The sequence below is a fragment of the Zootoca vivipara genome, chromosome 9 (genome assembly GCF_965207765.1).
Source record: "Zootoca vivipara chromosome 9, rZooViv2.hap1.1, whole genome shotgun sequence".
Taxonomy (NCBI): Eukaryota; Metazoa; Chordata; class Lepidosauria; order Squamata; family Lacertidae; genus Zootoca; species Zootoca vivipara.
In genome coordinates, this window is record NC_142592.1 from 26,812,184 (window position 1) to 26,827,657 (window position 15,474).

Below are 15,474 nucleotides of genomic sequence, written 5' to 3' on the forward strand. Positions count from 1 at the left end.
TTTAAGTTTTGAGTGAAAAGAGAAGTCTATCGCTTCTTTTGCGGTCAAGATCGCAAACACAGTGTGGCAGTTTTAACAGTTCTATCTGTCACAGACCGATCATCTTTTTGTTTTAAAAGTGATTCCCTGGTCCAACGATGGAGCACATTGTAGAACTGGCTCTTGTTATGTTACTTTCACTTCATCATCTTCCAAGTTATTCCTAGACCATTGCCAGATTTGATCTTGATGATCTGTACTTCTTTTTAAAGTAGTATATAAAACCAATACTTGGTCCTAACCAATACTTAAGCTTTAGTTTTACCTGGCAATTGACTTTGCACCAATTGCTGTGACCACATTGGTAAGTGGATGATGTGGTGGTTGAACAGATGGCTATAAAGTGTGGTCCAGGTGAAGCAAGTCATGTGCTTTCTTTAGCATGTACAGTTTGTAACTGCATCCACATTGACTGTGCCACTGCAAAGCTATTTAAAGTCAACTGAGGTCTGGTGCAGTGAATGCTTGGTGAGCTGGGTGGTAAAGCAGGCATTTGACTGCTTCAGCCTGTGCTGATCTGTATGAATTCACTGTAGTTGCCTTCTAAGCATGTCAGTTTGGCTCTGGTGACTGGCCTTTTGATGGGGCAGTTTTTGTAATGTTGCCCCTCCCTTTCCCCATAGAGGTTGGGGATTTGGTTGAGGCAGATTTGACTTTTGTGGAGTGCATTATGATGTTGTCATGACACTGGAGTCCAGCACTAAGCAGAAGACCAAGTTAGAGGCTGCAGGACCACAGGCTGAGGACTTGGACCAGGTTCCTAGCTTTGAGCCTGATATGGGTGAATAGGGGCTCCCTGAACTTGACAGGCAGGAGGCTACTGAAATGCATACTATAGCATCAGGACAATAGAAACACAGCCAAGACCCTCAGGTTGCACACAGGGTGGGAGACCATGTAGTGAAGGAAAAGCACCTGCCTTCAGCTATGCCTTTAAGAGTCTGCAGTTCCCAACAAAGGTGTCCTTTTATAGAACTGGAATGAAGGCAGTGGCTGATCATTTGGAGCTCTGCTTTGTACCCCATTGATTCCTCTTTAGGAATATAGTCTGCTTAGCACGATTCTGAAACACAAATTCATATGTCTTGGAACGGATCAAAAACAACAACGCACATTTTCATGTCACGATCACATTGATTGTAGCACATTGGTTGTAGCAAAAGGACATTGTCAGTGTATCTAAAATAATAGGTGCATAAATGCATTTCACGCTGTCTAGATGTGAGCAAAGCAGTGTGCAAGATTATACCAAGTTTCAGGGAATTGCAGGGAATTGCAGGTGGGGAGGGTGGTGTTGTGTTCAGCACCAGGCATCCTATAGACACCTGACTGCAGCATTCAAAATTCTCCAGGTGCCAGGTGCATTTTGCCCCTAGCTATTGGCCACTTGCTGCCAAGTGAAGATGCCGGGGTGCCAGGATGGCACCTGCTGTCTCCACCATCTGGAGGTGCGTACCTGGGGATCCTTGGATCTTGATTGCTTTCACACACCAGCAACACACACTGTAGAATTCTATCTGTTATATTTTATCTGCACAACGAGAATGAATTGCAGGAACCAAAAAAATCACATTGAAAAATATGACTTTAGATCCGCCTGGCCCCCAAATGGCAACTAGACATTCTGTTTTGGTGATTGTAACACCTAGCTTATATACGTATTTGAGTTTCCAACACTGTCTGATTGACCACTGCAAGAACAGGGTGCTGGACTAGAAGGGCAATTGATCTGACCCATACATATTCCTATGTTCTTATATAATCAACCATCTGTCCTAGTGCAGGTCAACTGTGGTTGATAGCTTCTGTGATCATGTGACTTTTGGTGTTATTCCTGATTGTAATTGTATGATGGCAGGCATTTTCCTCAGGCTCACTTCAGAGGTTACTCAGGCTAGATCTTTTTCCAAATTATTGTATGAACTGCTTACAAATATGTAAATCAGAGTCTGCTGTTTTGTTTCCAAAACAAAACAACAAAACAAAGCAAAGCACCTTTAAACCTTGTATCTAATAAGCATTCTTTCCTTTTCTCCCGTTTATAGGAAAATGTATTAAACGTTGAGTTAAATCATGCCACATCATGTTTGGTCACATGCTGTGATGCAACACAACCAGAAGCAAGTTGCCTAAAATTTGATCAAGGCGTGAATAGAATTAGGCAGCAGATTGAGTTGGTTAAGCAGATATAGATTGCCACAGTTCATGGGCATAACTTGTGATGACTTTTTGCACAGTAAGGGTAGAACTTAGGAAGGGGAACGTAACCCTATGATCAGGGCTGTGGAACCTCAGGCCTGGGGGCTGAATGTGGCCCTTGAAGCCTCTCTTATCCAGCCCCCAGAGCTTTCTCCAGGCCACACTCCGTGCTGATTCTGCATTGCAGCCTCCTGGAGTGTTCCCTCCTGACGGGAATGCATCCTTGAACTCTAATAATGCCTCTTGCTTGTATAGATAAAGAGGAGAGAAAGGTATGTGAGTTTATGTGGAAAATAGGCTAGTAAACGAAGGGGGGAAATTATATTTGTTTCTATGCCCACATTTGCCTCTGAACCTGCCCATAATTGGCAGAAAGCTGCCCAGGAAGGATTGTGTCCCTTGAGCTGATCTGGATAATGATAAATGAAGTGGTGGAGGAATCAGTTTAGATGTTGAGAGTGGCTTTGACTGAAGAAGTGATGCCTAATGAAGCCTTTGACTGAAGCCTAATGCTAGTAAACTTGCCAATTGAACTGGTGGCACTTCTTGTAATATCTAGAGGAGGTTTTCTGTAGGCTGCAGGTATGGATTTAAGTTCCTCTTTAAAGGCTCCAAGAATACAGAGGCAAGCATGGTGGAACTCTTTGCTCAGAGGTGCTGTGGCTACCTGAACTTTCACCGAGAGGGTTCCATCTCTCTGTTTTCATGAGCTGCTACTATCAAGTTCAGTTGGAAGATGGATTCCAAATAAGATGTTGGCTGTGCAGCTGATTGTTGGCTACACAGGACTCTCTTCGTGATTGGCTGATTGTTGGTCTTTGCTCTGTACTTTGAAGCCCCAATAACCAGCTGATAGTTGGTGCTTCAAAGCACCTTGCCTCTAAATCCATTTCTGGCCCAGTTTCAACTTCACCTGATGCCCGTACAGTGGTACCTCTACTTACGAATAACTCTACTTACGAATGTTTCTACTTACGAATGGAGCTCCGTCCGCCATCTTGGATGTGGTTTAGATAGGATTTTTTCTACATACGAATTTTTAGATAGGGTTGCTTCTACTGTACTTACAGATTTTTTCTCCCAATGCATTCCTATGGGATTCGACTTACAATTTTTTCCGACTTACAAATGTGCGTTCGGAACGCATTAAATTCATAAGTAGAGGTACCACTGTATATGATATTGGCTGTATGGCTGGTGGGCTTGGCCCAAGGGACGCCACAGGTTGGATGTTCCCTCTCTGTTCTATAGTCAGTGACTGGCCAATGCAGTCAGGGCTACTGCATTGGTTTCTAGATGACCAGTCAGCTCTCTTCACTCTGTTTGCCATTGGTGAGTTTCCTTACCGTAACTCAAAACTCACCAATGGCAAACAGAGTGAAGAGAGCAGTTGTGCTTTTTGGGGTTTATTTGGCTATAACGTTTGATAGAATAAAAGTAACTCAACACAGTTTGTTGCATTATAGTCTGCATTAAATTATCCTTCTAATGATATATACTTTTTATGGCATTATGTTATGGTATTATTCTAAAAAAGGCTGATGTGATGAGCCCTCAAACCTCAGAAATACAACTTTTCCTAACGGTTTCCACAATTTTAGCTATTAGTGTATCTAAGAAGGTTTAGCAGGATCTTTTGCCACAGAACATTTGAGCACAACAAAATCTGGAGCATTGAGGAAGACCTAGCCCCCTTAATGTTCCTAGTAGCTTCATTTGTGTCGTCCATTACAGAAGCATCCTCATATTACTGATGTAAAGTTTTTGCCCCTCTAAGGAAAAGAAAAGTAACATGAGAACCCCTAAGACCCCTTGTAAGTCATGGCTGGTTTAAAATAACCCTCCTCATTATCTTTGAGGTATTGTCGTATTGTCTGTTCTGTCCCACATTCTAGACACAACATGAATTGACACCAAAAAAGTACATAAAATAAACATTGGCTGACTTATTTTCCTCCCTCTAGAATACAAATCCGTGGTGGGTTTTTTCTTCCTCTCTTTCTTGAGTAAAATAAAATTATATGTGAGGAATGTTGACTGTACCACATTAAGTGACTGGGCGTTGTGACCTCTAACAGCTTTAATCTTTAAGAAATAGTCCTTTCCAGATAATATATTTTTATTATAACAAAAATTATTCCAGATAGGAAATACAGTACGGTTTGTTTCATAGGTGGCTTTTATGCTAGCTTTTGGCACTTGAGGCGAATATATTTAGGACCCACCTTGTTTTTGTGATTGCAAGTTGTTCTAAACTGTTTTTAGAATCATAGAATCGTAGAGTTAGAAGGGACCTCAAGGGTAATCTGGTCCAGTGGTCTGCAATGCAGGAATTTTAATATTGTGTTTTAATGTTGTAACTGACCCTGGGACCTTAGGGTGAAGGGCAGGCAAACAATAATTATTTTCAACACAATTTATAATTGGGAATGAGTCTTCCAGTATTTCTTTCTTTTTCTTTCTTTCTTTTTTCCACAATCCCAATAGTGTTTTACTTAGGAGTAAGTCACACTTAGTTTAAGGTGGCTTAGCTTCAGTTAAATGTGCATTCCTGGCCACAGTCATACCCATGCTTACTTGGGAGTAAATTGCATTTAACCCAGTGGAACTTACTTTCAAATAACTATCCATGGAATTTGGTCACATGCCTTTCAGAGTGGGGGTATCATTACTTTCCGTTGGTTTATCACATCATTCCATATCAAAAAAAGCAAGACCTGGAATGTTTCAGTGTTTTCTTCCTCTCTCTGAGAAATGTCCGATGTGAAAAATCTTTGGGGATGCGTAAAAAGAGTTCCACTGAAACAATATTCATTGGCAGGAAACCACATAATCTCCATTAGGACTATATGAGCAGAAAAGTAGGAAGATCTAGTTCCTCATTATGTGTATAATTGACTTTTAAATAATGTAACTACATGAAAATGAGCAAAGTATGATTAGCTGGTGGTAAATGTCCAAATATCTCTTCCAATCTCTATTTTTTTGGGGTGGGTGGGTGGGTGGAATTCAGTGAACCACCACCCTTCTCAGAAAGTGCCCTTGTATGTTCTGTCTGTTTTGTGATATGCCATTATGTGATTATCTTGACATTAGGTAATACAAGTGATCTGTGCTTTGGTAACTTCCGTTCAGATTACTACAATGCTCTCAAAGGCAATGAATGTACTGCAGGAAAGCTTTAGGAGCAGAGTATCAGCCTGAAGTTTCTTGGACACTCACGCTTGCCTGCATTTCTGATTGTAATCTCCCACCCCTTTTTTCAAATGCAAAGGGTTTTGCAGCTAATTGGGGACTTAGTCACAACTTATCCTTAGTTAAGAGGGACATATACAGTGGTGCCTCACTAGATGAATTTAATTCGTTCCACGGGTCTTTTCTTATAACGAATAATTCGTCTAGTGAATCCCATAGGAATGCATTGCATTTACAAAAAATTTTTTTGCCCATAGGAACGCATTAATTGAATTTCAATGCATTCCTATGGGAAACCGCGATTCGCTAGACGAATTTTTCATAAAACGAATTGGTCTAGCGAGGCAACCTCCGCTCGAAAAATCCTTTCGTTAAGCGGAAATTTCGTTAAGCAGGGCATTCGTTAAGCGAGGCACCACTGTAGTTTGTTTGTTTGTTTGTTTGCTTTCTTTCTTTTTTACTCTGAAAGCCGTAGCTCTCCCAGGAATTTACCTATGTATGTATGTATGTATGTATGTATGTATTTATTTAATTTGCATACCACCCTTCACCCACAGATCTCTAAATCATCATACCACACCCCAAACAACAAATATGCTTACTTTTCATAAACAGATCTCCCTAAATACCTCCAAGGGGCAGGCATGACTGTGTAAGCAACCCAAGCATGGGCAGCAATTAGTTGTTGTTGTTTTTTTGGGGGGGTGACCAATAATGCTGTGTGTGAATTGAGAGAAACTCCCCACCATCTCTTAACAGTGGTGCTGAGGATGCTGGGGCTCTTTGGCCAGCAGTAGTTGGCCATAAATTGATGTATCAGTCTACTTCGGGTCTACGTCACTTTGGCACATGTTTGCTATGTCTGTTCCATCCCATTTCCACAATTAAAAAAGCAATGAAAAGTGCAGTAAGCCAAGAAGAGAGTCCTAATATTTGAGAAGTCTGAACGCCAGTAGATCACTTAAGTTCCAATCTGGAAAAGTTGCCCAGCAGGTCACTTCATATCAAAGTTCACATTAATTTGTTCAAGTACCCCTACTGAAGGAAAAGTGCTTCCCAACTTGCTGATTTATCATTAGCTTGCAAGGGAATTCCGAGAGGAGTGTGTGTGTGAGGTGTCGGGTTTAGTGAATGAAGCACAAGCCATGATAACTATATATTGGAGGCATCTCCTGATACACACCTCTACATATTATGTTGTATTTCTGCTGGAAACTGAGGGGTATAATAATCCGAGTGTTTGCAAGATCATCCTTCTTTACGATGCATCTGCTTAAGACATTGGTTGCAAGCTACACATGTGCCTGTAGATGACTTTTCTGGCACCTGCAGAGTCCCAATGACTTCCTTCCCCACTGAAATAAAGCTTGAAAGAAGCCTTCTGTTGTAGCCTGTTGAAGCAATTTTCAAGCCTAATTGCAGCAGAGCAGAGCATTTTGGTGGGGAAGGGAGACTTAGCTCTCCCCTCACCAGCTGTGACGTCTCCGACAGAAGCCTAATTGCCCTGCGGGAGGGGTGGAGACAGTGTGCGCGTGATTGTGGTGCATGTACATGGCTGGCATACACAGATAGTCACCGCCATAGTTCCTCTAGTTTGCAAATGTTCCCCTGAGTTCCAGAACACCGGTGACTCTTGGTTTAAGGTGACCAAAGACCATTTGCCAGACTAAAATGCTTTTAAGGGATTAGATGGGAAGTTCAAGTTACCGTAGAGGGATGGCTGCATTATTTGTGGCAATCTCCACTAGAATTTGGTTATAACCAAAGCACAGATAAGTTCTCTTGTGTAGGCAGCCAGGGCTTCCTTAATGCATTATCCCAAGAAAGTTTCACCTTACACTCACCACTTTAAAGATTAACTTTTTAACAAGTTTGAAGTGATAATTTTGCCCTACAATAGTGTGAATTTTATATTTTCACACGTTTCTCCTTGGTGATATGGTGGAGATATTTGGCTACATTTATTTGCTTTGAGGGTAGCAGGGACCAACGGCAGTATTTTCCCAGCTTTCTGTGAAATTCCCTTTACATGGCATGGTCATGTACAGAGATTTGCCAATAAGTAAACTGATACATTAAGATGATAGATTCCCGAAGGAAAAACGAAAACACATGCATACACTATTAATTACAGGGCATAGGCACTACTGGGATTAGATGGGATTTCTTAAAGCCTAAAATGGTGAGATGTATGATAAAGCTGTGTTAATCACAGCTGTAAAGGGAGTAAAAGGAAATTTTTAAATCTCCCAGTTCGGGAGAAAATCTTGAAAACGTAACTGCAGAATATCTCAGAAAGACTCAGAAGCCAAAAGAGAAACAAGATTAAATCCTATGGGTGGAATTCAACCTTGCACTAAGGCATTTGTTCCATCAGTGCAAGTATTTATACTTGCTATACAGAACAGTCTCCCCTCTTTCCCCCTTACATGTTGTTCTGGGGGGTTTTCCTGACCCAAAGCAGACGTGCGGAGGGTATGCAGGGGGAGGAGGGGGGCTGGTTTCCACTGGAACAACTTCTAAGTTGAATGTATTGTTTTACCTTAGAAAAATCTTAAGTACTTTAAAAAAATCTTGCCAATTTTTAATTCTGAAATTTATCGTTTTGATTTGTTAACTCTGGATTGTACCTAATGAAGGCACCCCTTAGGTAGGGAACTTCTTAAAGCCCTCCTGGGGTGGGGAATGGCATTCCTTCCTGGAACACGCTCCAGTGGCAAAAGTGGCTAGAAGAAGACATGTAAATCTTACTTCTTCTTCTTCTTTTTTACATTAAGCTAATTCTTACACACTCTTCTAGGGATGCGGGTGGCGCTGTGGTCTAAACCACTGAGCCTCTTGGGCTTGCCGATCAGAAGGTCGGCAGTTCGAATCCCCACGATGGGGTGAGCTCCCGTTGCTTGGTCCCAGCGCCTGCCAACCTAGCAGTTCAAAAGCACATCAAAGTGCAAGTAGATAAATAGGTACCTCTCCAGCAGGAAGGTAAACGGCGTTTCCTTGCACTGCTCTGGTTTGCCAGAAGTGGCTTAGTCATGCTGGCCACATGACCCGGAAGCTGTACGCCGGGTCCCTCGGCCAGTAAAGTGAAATGAGCACCGCAACCCCAGAGTCGTCTGCAACTGGACCTAATGGTCAGTGGTCCCTTTACACTATCTTAAGCAATAATGATTTTTAAAACCCTAAGCACGACATCTGAAAATAACACTCTTCTTCATCTATTTATTTCTCAGGTGTACTTAGTCAAGCCAATACTCCTCAGCCTTGTCTTGCTCACCGTCTCTCAGCCCCTTCCCCCATTATCTTCATACTGGAAAGTTAATATTAGGTTTACAGGAATGTTGTATGCCTTATTATGGTAATGTAAGGAAAGGAAAGTTATATACATATTATATGCTAAATATATATACAGTGGTACCTTGGTTGTCGAACGTAATTCGTTCTGGAAGACTGTTTGACTTCTAAAATGTTTGACAACTGAGGCTCAAAGGGCGGTTGGCAAAGTCAGTGGAGAAAAATGAAGAACGTGCAGCGAAAGCCATTACTTCCTGGAAGCAATTACTTCCAGGTTTTCGGCGTTTGGATTCTGAAACGTCCAGCTTCCGAGACGCTCAAAAACCGAGGCACCACTGTATTTTAACTATAGCTATATAGAAATTCAGCTACATAATTCTTGCACACACTCAGTTGGGAGAGGCAGCCAGTGATGTCAGTGAGTCTTTCGTATGAATAACCACACATAGGATAGGCGAGTGTTGTTAGCGAGCCATATTAATTTATAGCTGCTTTGCATGCAGTTAGGAAAATGGTTTATGCACATAACTTGCTAAAGGATCTGTGAAGGTGCAGGGGAGATAAAATGTTCGTTTACAAGTAAGATGACACATTTTTAAATTCAAGAATTAGTCAAAAAGAATTGCCACACCGTGCTTTTATTAATTCTGTCTCTGGTGTCAATTAGAATGACCGCTCAGTCTAGATATATGTATCGAAAGGGTGAGGAGGCAGATGGAAGATGTAATACAGTGGTACCTCGGTTTATGAACACAATTGGTTCCGGAAGTCTGTTCATAAACTGAAGCGTTCATAAACTGAAGCGAACTTTCCCATTGAAAGTAATGGAAAGTGGATTAATCCGTTCCAGACGGGTCTGCAGAGTACTTAAACTGAAGCGTTCATAAACTGAAGCATGGGTGTAATTGGTTCCGGAAGTCTGTTCATAAACTGAAGCGTTCATAAGCGAACTTTCCCATTGAAAGTAATGGAAAATGAATTAATCCGTTCCAGATGGGTCCACGGTGTTCATAAACCGAAAATTCATAAACCGAGGTGTTCATAAACCGAGGTTCCACTGTAATTTAATAAGGATTCTGTGCTTTGGAGTGTCCACCCCAATTTCCCTGGGAAGTCAGTATTCAAGTCAGGGACAGATCCTATGTTTCCTGATTCCCCAAGCCCCAGGCTTTTGCGTTAGCTGCCATCACTAACATTTTGAGTTAGTTTTGGCCTGCAAAACAAAGACAAGTTCTTTAAACAGATATGTCCAAAGGATAGTCTTTGTCAAGTATGTTGATTTGCTTTTCCATACATTCTTATCAATAGTCTAGACACAAGGAGAACACAGTGAATAGTCTATCATTTTTAAAGAAGCAGTTTCCTTCCTTAAACAAAGAGGTTCTCATTCCGTTTTATGAAAGGATGGGAGCAGCATTTCTCTATAGGGGACAGAGAGATAACAAAGTGATTTTTCTTTGTGCCTCTCATCTAATCAATAGATAAATAAAATGAACACTGTTGCGGGAAGTATGCACTGACTAAAGACAGTATTAAAAAAAACCCAACCCACCAAAATTGCCTAACAATATCATATAACGTACTGTAATTACAAATACATATCTTGTGTTTTTTGTTTACAGAAAGCAGAAGCTACTGGAGAAAAACGACCAAGAGGCCGACCCAGGAAATGGGTAAGTATTGCATTTTTAGTTTTTATCAAATTAATTTTTCCTCTCTTAAGAATTCAGCAAGGTAACTTTAAAAAGAAAGAAAGAAGGCAGCTATTTCGTTTTAGTTTAACAAACGGCTGCGGTCAATTCAATGTGCCTCAATCCAGTGAACCAGACCCCATCATCAGAGGTTGGTATTGGCAGGCATGTTCCAGGGCCCATGAATGGGTGGAGGGCACAGATTGCTAATGCCAGGCCTGAGATGGTTGGAGTTAGCACATCAGAAGTGGAGGGGCAGAGAGGTGGCACACAAGGAGGCCGCACATGCTCCCTATAATTGCCCTGATGAGTGACCTCCCCACACCCCTGGCGTGAGACAGGCTATACATGCTCATTACCCTTGTATGGTGTATGTATATCCCTGCCCCCTGTAATGGCTAGGGGCAAAAAGTCTGTGTCTGACAAGGTATCTGTACTACTCCTTCTCCCCACTGCCACCATCACTGCTCTTCCAAGTCCTTGGAGCCTCCTGGCCAGAACCCACTCCCCTCCACGCCTTGGCAATGGCAGTGAGTCATGGAAAGGGATGGGACCTGTGCTAGTTCTGCAGGGAAGGAGAGGAGCATCAACCCATAGTGGCACTGGTGAGGAGCAGATTCTGGATTGGGGAACTTGGGGCTTCCAGAGGTTGTTGTACTCCAGCTCCCGTTGTCATCAACCAGCATGGCCATGGGTCAATGAAGATGGTACTTGCAGTCCAACAAAAATCTGGAGGGCCACAAGTTCCCCACCCTGATGTGCATTTATAGGGGGCAGGGGGGGGGGGCTCACTAGAGGCCTCTTGAATGAGACTCACAGAAACCTGCAGCACCCTTGCTGAGAGTTAAAGACAGGTGAGGAGTTATCACCGCTTCCTACCTTTAGACTCTGGGAGTTTGCTCAAAGACACATTTTACTACTGTTTGCTGGGAGGGGATATCTGTGTCTTATCAGCATGAATGAACTTCAGCTCTTCCCTTTTTAAGTGAGAGGTGGAGGGGAAACAGAACACTGAGGTAGTTTGTTGAGTAATTCAGTTACAAAGGTTAAAGAGTGGGGTTTATCAGGAGTCCAAACGTGATTAGGAAAGAGGATAACATTCAAACGCAGTGTATACAAAAAGCAGGTTAATAAACAAAACTCCTTTGTCTCTTTCATGAATGTCCCATAGTTTCTGGAAAACACCCCGCTCCAATGGTAGGAAACTTATACCCACTGCCTCAGTGATTCATATTATTTCTCCTGTCTGGATCACTTCAGAGCAGGGAAAGGCGGGCCTAAGGCAGAGGCAGTTTTAGGGTAGCACAACCAGTGCGATCGATCCCTGGGGGAGCCAAAACAATGCTATAGAATGAAGCGAGAGGCAGGGAGGGGGAGCGGATTTTAGCGTCACCGAGGGTGCCTGAGGGAAGAGGATTTGCACATGCAGGTCGCTTTGCTACACCAACTCAGCATCTGAGGTAAGGTTTGTGCCTCCCAGGATGGAAGAGGATGGAGCAGGAGAATATCTCCTTGCACCTCTTAAAGCAGCAGTGGTGTGGCATGCACAGAACAATAACCGAGAAGCATGCAGGGTGCACATTCACTGTCACACATGCAAAGAACAAGGCCTTCTTTCCTTTGCTGCTCTGTTGCTGCTCTTTCTGGTGCCAACACAGGCCCGGTCTCTCTACCAAATAATACTAATAATAATAATAATAATAATAATAATAATAATAATAATTTATTATTTATACCCCATCTATCTGGCTGGGTTTCCCCAGTTACTCTTGGCGGCTCCCAACAGAATATTAAAAACACAATAAAACATCAAACATTAAAAACTTCCCTGAACAGGGCTGCCTTCAGATCTCTTCTAAAAGTCAGATGGTTGTTTATTTCCTTGACATCTGATGGGAGGGCATTCCACAGGGCAAGCGCCACCACCGAGAAGGCCCTCTGCCTAGTTCCCTGTAACCTCACTTCTCGCAGCGAGGGAACCGCCAGAAGGCCCTCAGTGTCTGGACTGAACGATGGGGGTGGAGACGCTCCTTCAGGTATACTGGGCTGAGGCCGTTTATGGCTTTAAAGGTCAGCACCAACACTTTGAATTGTGCTCGGAAACGTACTGGGAGTCAATGTAGGTCTTTCAAGTTATGTGGTCTCGGCAGCCCCTTCCAGTCACCAGTCTAGCTGCTGCATTCTGGATTAGTTGTAGTTTCCGGGTCACCTTCAAACATGCCCTTCATCCTCCTGCTCCCTCCAATACTTCACTAGTCATTGCTGCTCTCCAGGCAGCGAGGATGTAAGTCAAATCAATATTGAGCTCGGGAGCCTGGGCCATCTCAGTAGGGCTCTGATCTTCCTCCTCCATGTGAAGAGAATGGGATGAGCTGGGTAATGTGGACAAAAAACTGCAGTAGGATGCCAGTTGTGATGTTGAAGAGCAGACAGTGGCCATCCCTGTTTCCTGTGCAGGGGGCATGTAGGCACACATTAGGTTCAGAGGCAAAGTTTACGTCATGCAACTGCTTGGAGTAGAGGAAAGAGGTATCTCTGGATTGAGACCCTGCCTGAAATTCTGAAGAGCTGCTGCCTGTCAGTGTAGATGATACTGAACTAGATTGGCCTATGGTCTATCTATCTCACTACCAGGCAGCTTCAAAGAAGTAAGGATGTCATTCAGCCTTAGCTGGTCCAAAACTACCCCCCCTTTATTTTTGCACGTGGAAACATAATTGAAGAATTTTTACATTATGATGGAAATGGTAGAGGCAATTCATTCAGTGGCAAGCCCATTGGCAGTGTGTGAGCCCCAGAAGTTGCTCATTTTTTAAAAATAACATTTTTGTGGGGACGCAAACCTTTGATATTAGACCTGCTTTTAAGAGATTCTTTAACCATATGCTGTAGCTTTAGATGAATGTCATCTTTTGAGAAATGAAGAGTAAGGGTAATGTATGCTTTTTATAGTGTCTCTCTCTATCTCTCTCTCTGGTTTCCACGGAACGAGTATATTGCAAATAGTTGTTAAAGGACTACACTTTAATTTTGTGTGTGAAGAAGTTCACTGTTGGAGGGAAAGCCTATTGTATCCTGCTGGTGCTGTCTTCACAACCATAAAGCTGATGGTGGAAGCAAGGATTGATTGGCACAGTTCAATTTTCCCAAGCCCACAAGGTCTGCATGCCAGGGACGAGTGCGTCCAAACACTCTCTACCCAAGCCCCACAGCCCAATGGGATGCCTGTTGCCTCCTCTGCCATTTGCTGGTGGGGATGCAAATATCCCTTCCCTGTTCATCAGATGACGTCATCAGCAGCGGAGGGGGCAGTTGCCTCACTATCAAGGTGCAAGACCGGGAGGAGTGCTTTCCATGTTTCCGCCCATCCTGGTGCCATGTCCACATTACCTTTTCTTTATACCATTTATGCCAAAATGTTTTTTGGGGGGTAGGGTAGGATGAAAAATTTGCTTATGGGCTGGCTCAGGTTCCCTGGCAGGGAGTCAACCACCCCTGAGTTATATTATTTAATCTTTCAGAAAGTGTGAAGGGTTTTAAAACTCATGGTCATATTTTTTTATCAGAAGATGATAAAATAGTGTTGTTGGGTTTTTTTAAATAAAAAAATCACCCTTATCTGGTAGTTATTTGTGGATGGGGGAGATCGGATGCTTCTAAAGGGGTACACACCCATACCTGCGAAAGGTGTGCATAGCTCCCTCCATTGAAGTTAATGCTTTATGGAAGGATCGCCAGATATATAATGGACCACACATGCAGAACTCTGTGTTGAGAGCCATGTATAAAGAGATGTTAAAAAAAAAAAGGGAGGAGGATGTTACCCAAAGCCATATGGCCCTTTGCATTTTAACAACCCACCTCAGTTTACACTCCACCTCTGTTTGTCATACACATTTCCTTTAAACCTTTAAATTGCACTGGACTTATTTTTGTATTTAATCCAGTGCATTTGCAGTTAGCATTCCTTCTAAACCACTCTATTATTTATAATAGGGGTCACTGAGATTTTTTGTTTTTTTTATGATATTTGAGGTGGGGTAGAAGGTGCAAAATTACATGTGGTCGAGTTTTGCTTTTTTGCTTTTTTGTATAACTCTGCAAGCCTTTCTTTTTGTGAGTCTAGGATTCTGTGTCATATGTTGTTCATCAAACTGTAAAGTATTAATTCTCCTGTTTCCTTCAATGTGTACATGCAGAGATATATTAGCTAACGGAGCTCTGCAGAACTTGTGGTAGCCAAGTCTTCCTTCCAGTTCCAAGTTATATACTTTACATCTGGTGATTCTCGTTTTTTTTTTTTTTTGAAATGGTAACTAAATTTATCGGACCAATGTGATACCTTGGAATAGTACTAGAAGTCATAATAATAACAACGGCATAAAGTGCATTCTGAAGTGTGTAGTAAATTACTTTATCTTTTCAATAAAATTATATTGCTCCTGAAAAGCATTATGTGAAAGTAAGATTACTGGAATAAGCATAGAGCACAATGTCATGCATTCTTTGATCAGGGAGACCCCAAATACAAACCAAAATCTGGAATCAGTATCTTAGTTTCAAATATACAAACAATTATTTCTTGCCCAAAGCCTGACATATCCAGGCAATCTCCGTAAATGACTTATACATTTGTAAATTGCTTTCCATCTATAGGTTCCAATGTGATTTACAGATATATACTTAAACCAGCTAAAGTATATTAAAAAAGGTGTAGGTTTAAAAACAACATGGAATGACCTTTGCACCTGGTTGAGAAAGCTTGTTGAAACAAAAATGTATTCAGTTGTTTTTGTAAATTACAGATACAGTAGTGGGCGGCTGTCATAATCTCGACAGGAATACGGTTCCACAGATACTTGATTCGAGCCCAGTGATTTTCATGGGACTTAAGCATTCGTAGCTGTGTGCCAGATCGTAGCCAATGGCTCTGATTCCCCAGAGCGATCTGTGGCCTGTTCACAGGTTGCCCTACTGAAGATGAGTAGTGTGCATCAATATGTATGGTGCAGGGTAAAAATGGGGTTCCCATCTTTCAGGATTGGTTAATGCTGTGATC

The 15,474-nt window shown here is 42.3% G+C and overlaps 1 protein-coding gene across 3 annotated transcripts in view; it reads left to right on the forward strand.

Moving 5' to 3' along the window:
• The window catches only part of HMGA2 (high mobility group AT-hook 2), a 135,322-nt gene that overhangs the window by 7,632 nt on the left and 112,216 nt on the right, over positions 1-15,474 (forward strand). For all 3 annotated transcript variants that reach the window (XM_088652545.1, XM_035128506.3, XM_035128509.3), the window contains exon 3: positions 10,347-10,397. In XM_088652545.1, coding sequence (XP_088508671.1) covers positions 10,347-10,397 — 51 coding nt within the window. The remainder of the gene's footprint in view (positions 1-10,346; positions 10,398-15,474) is intronic.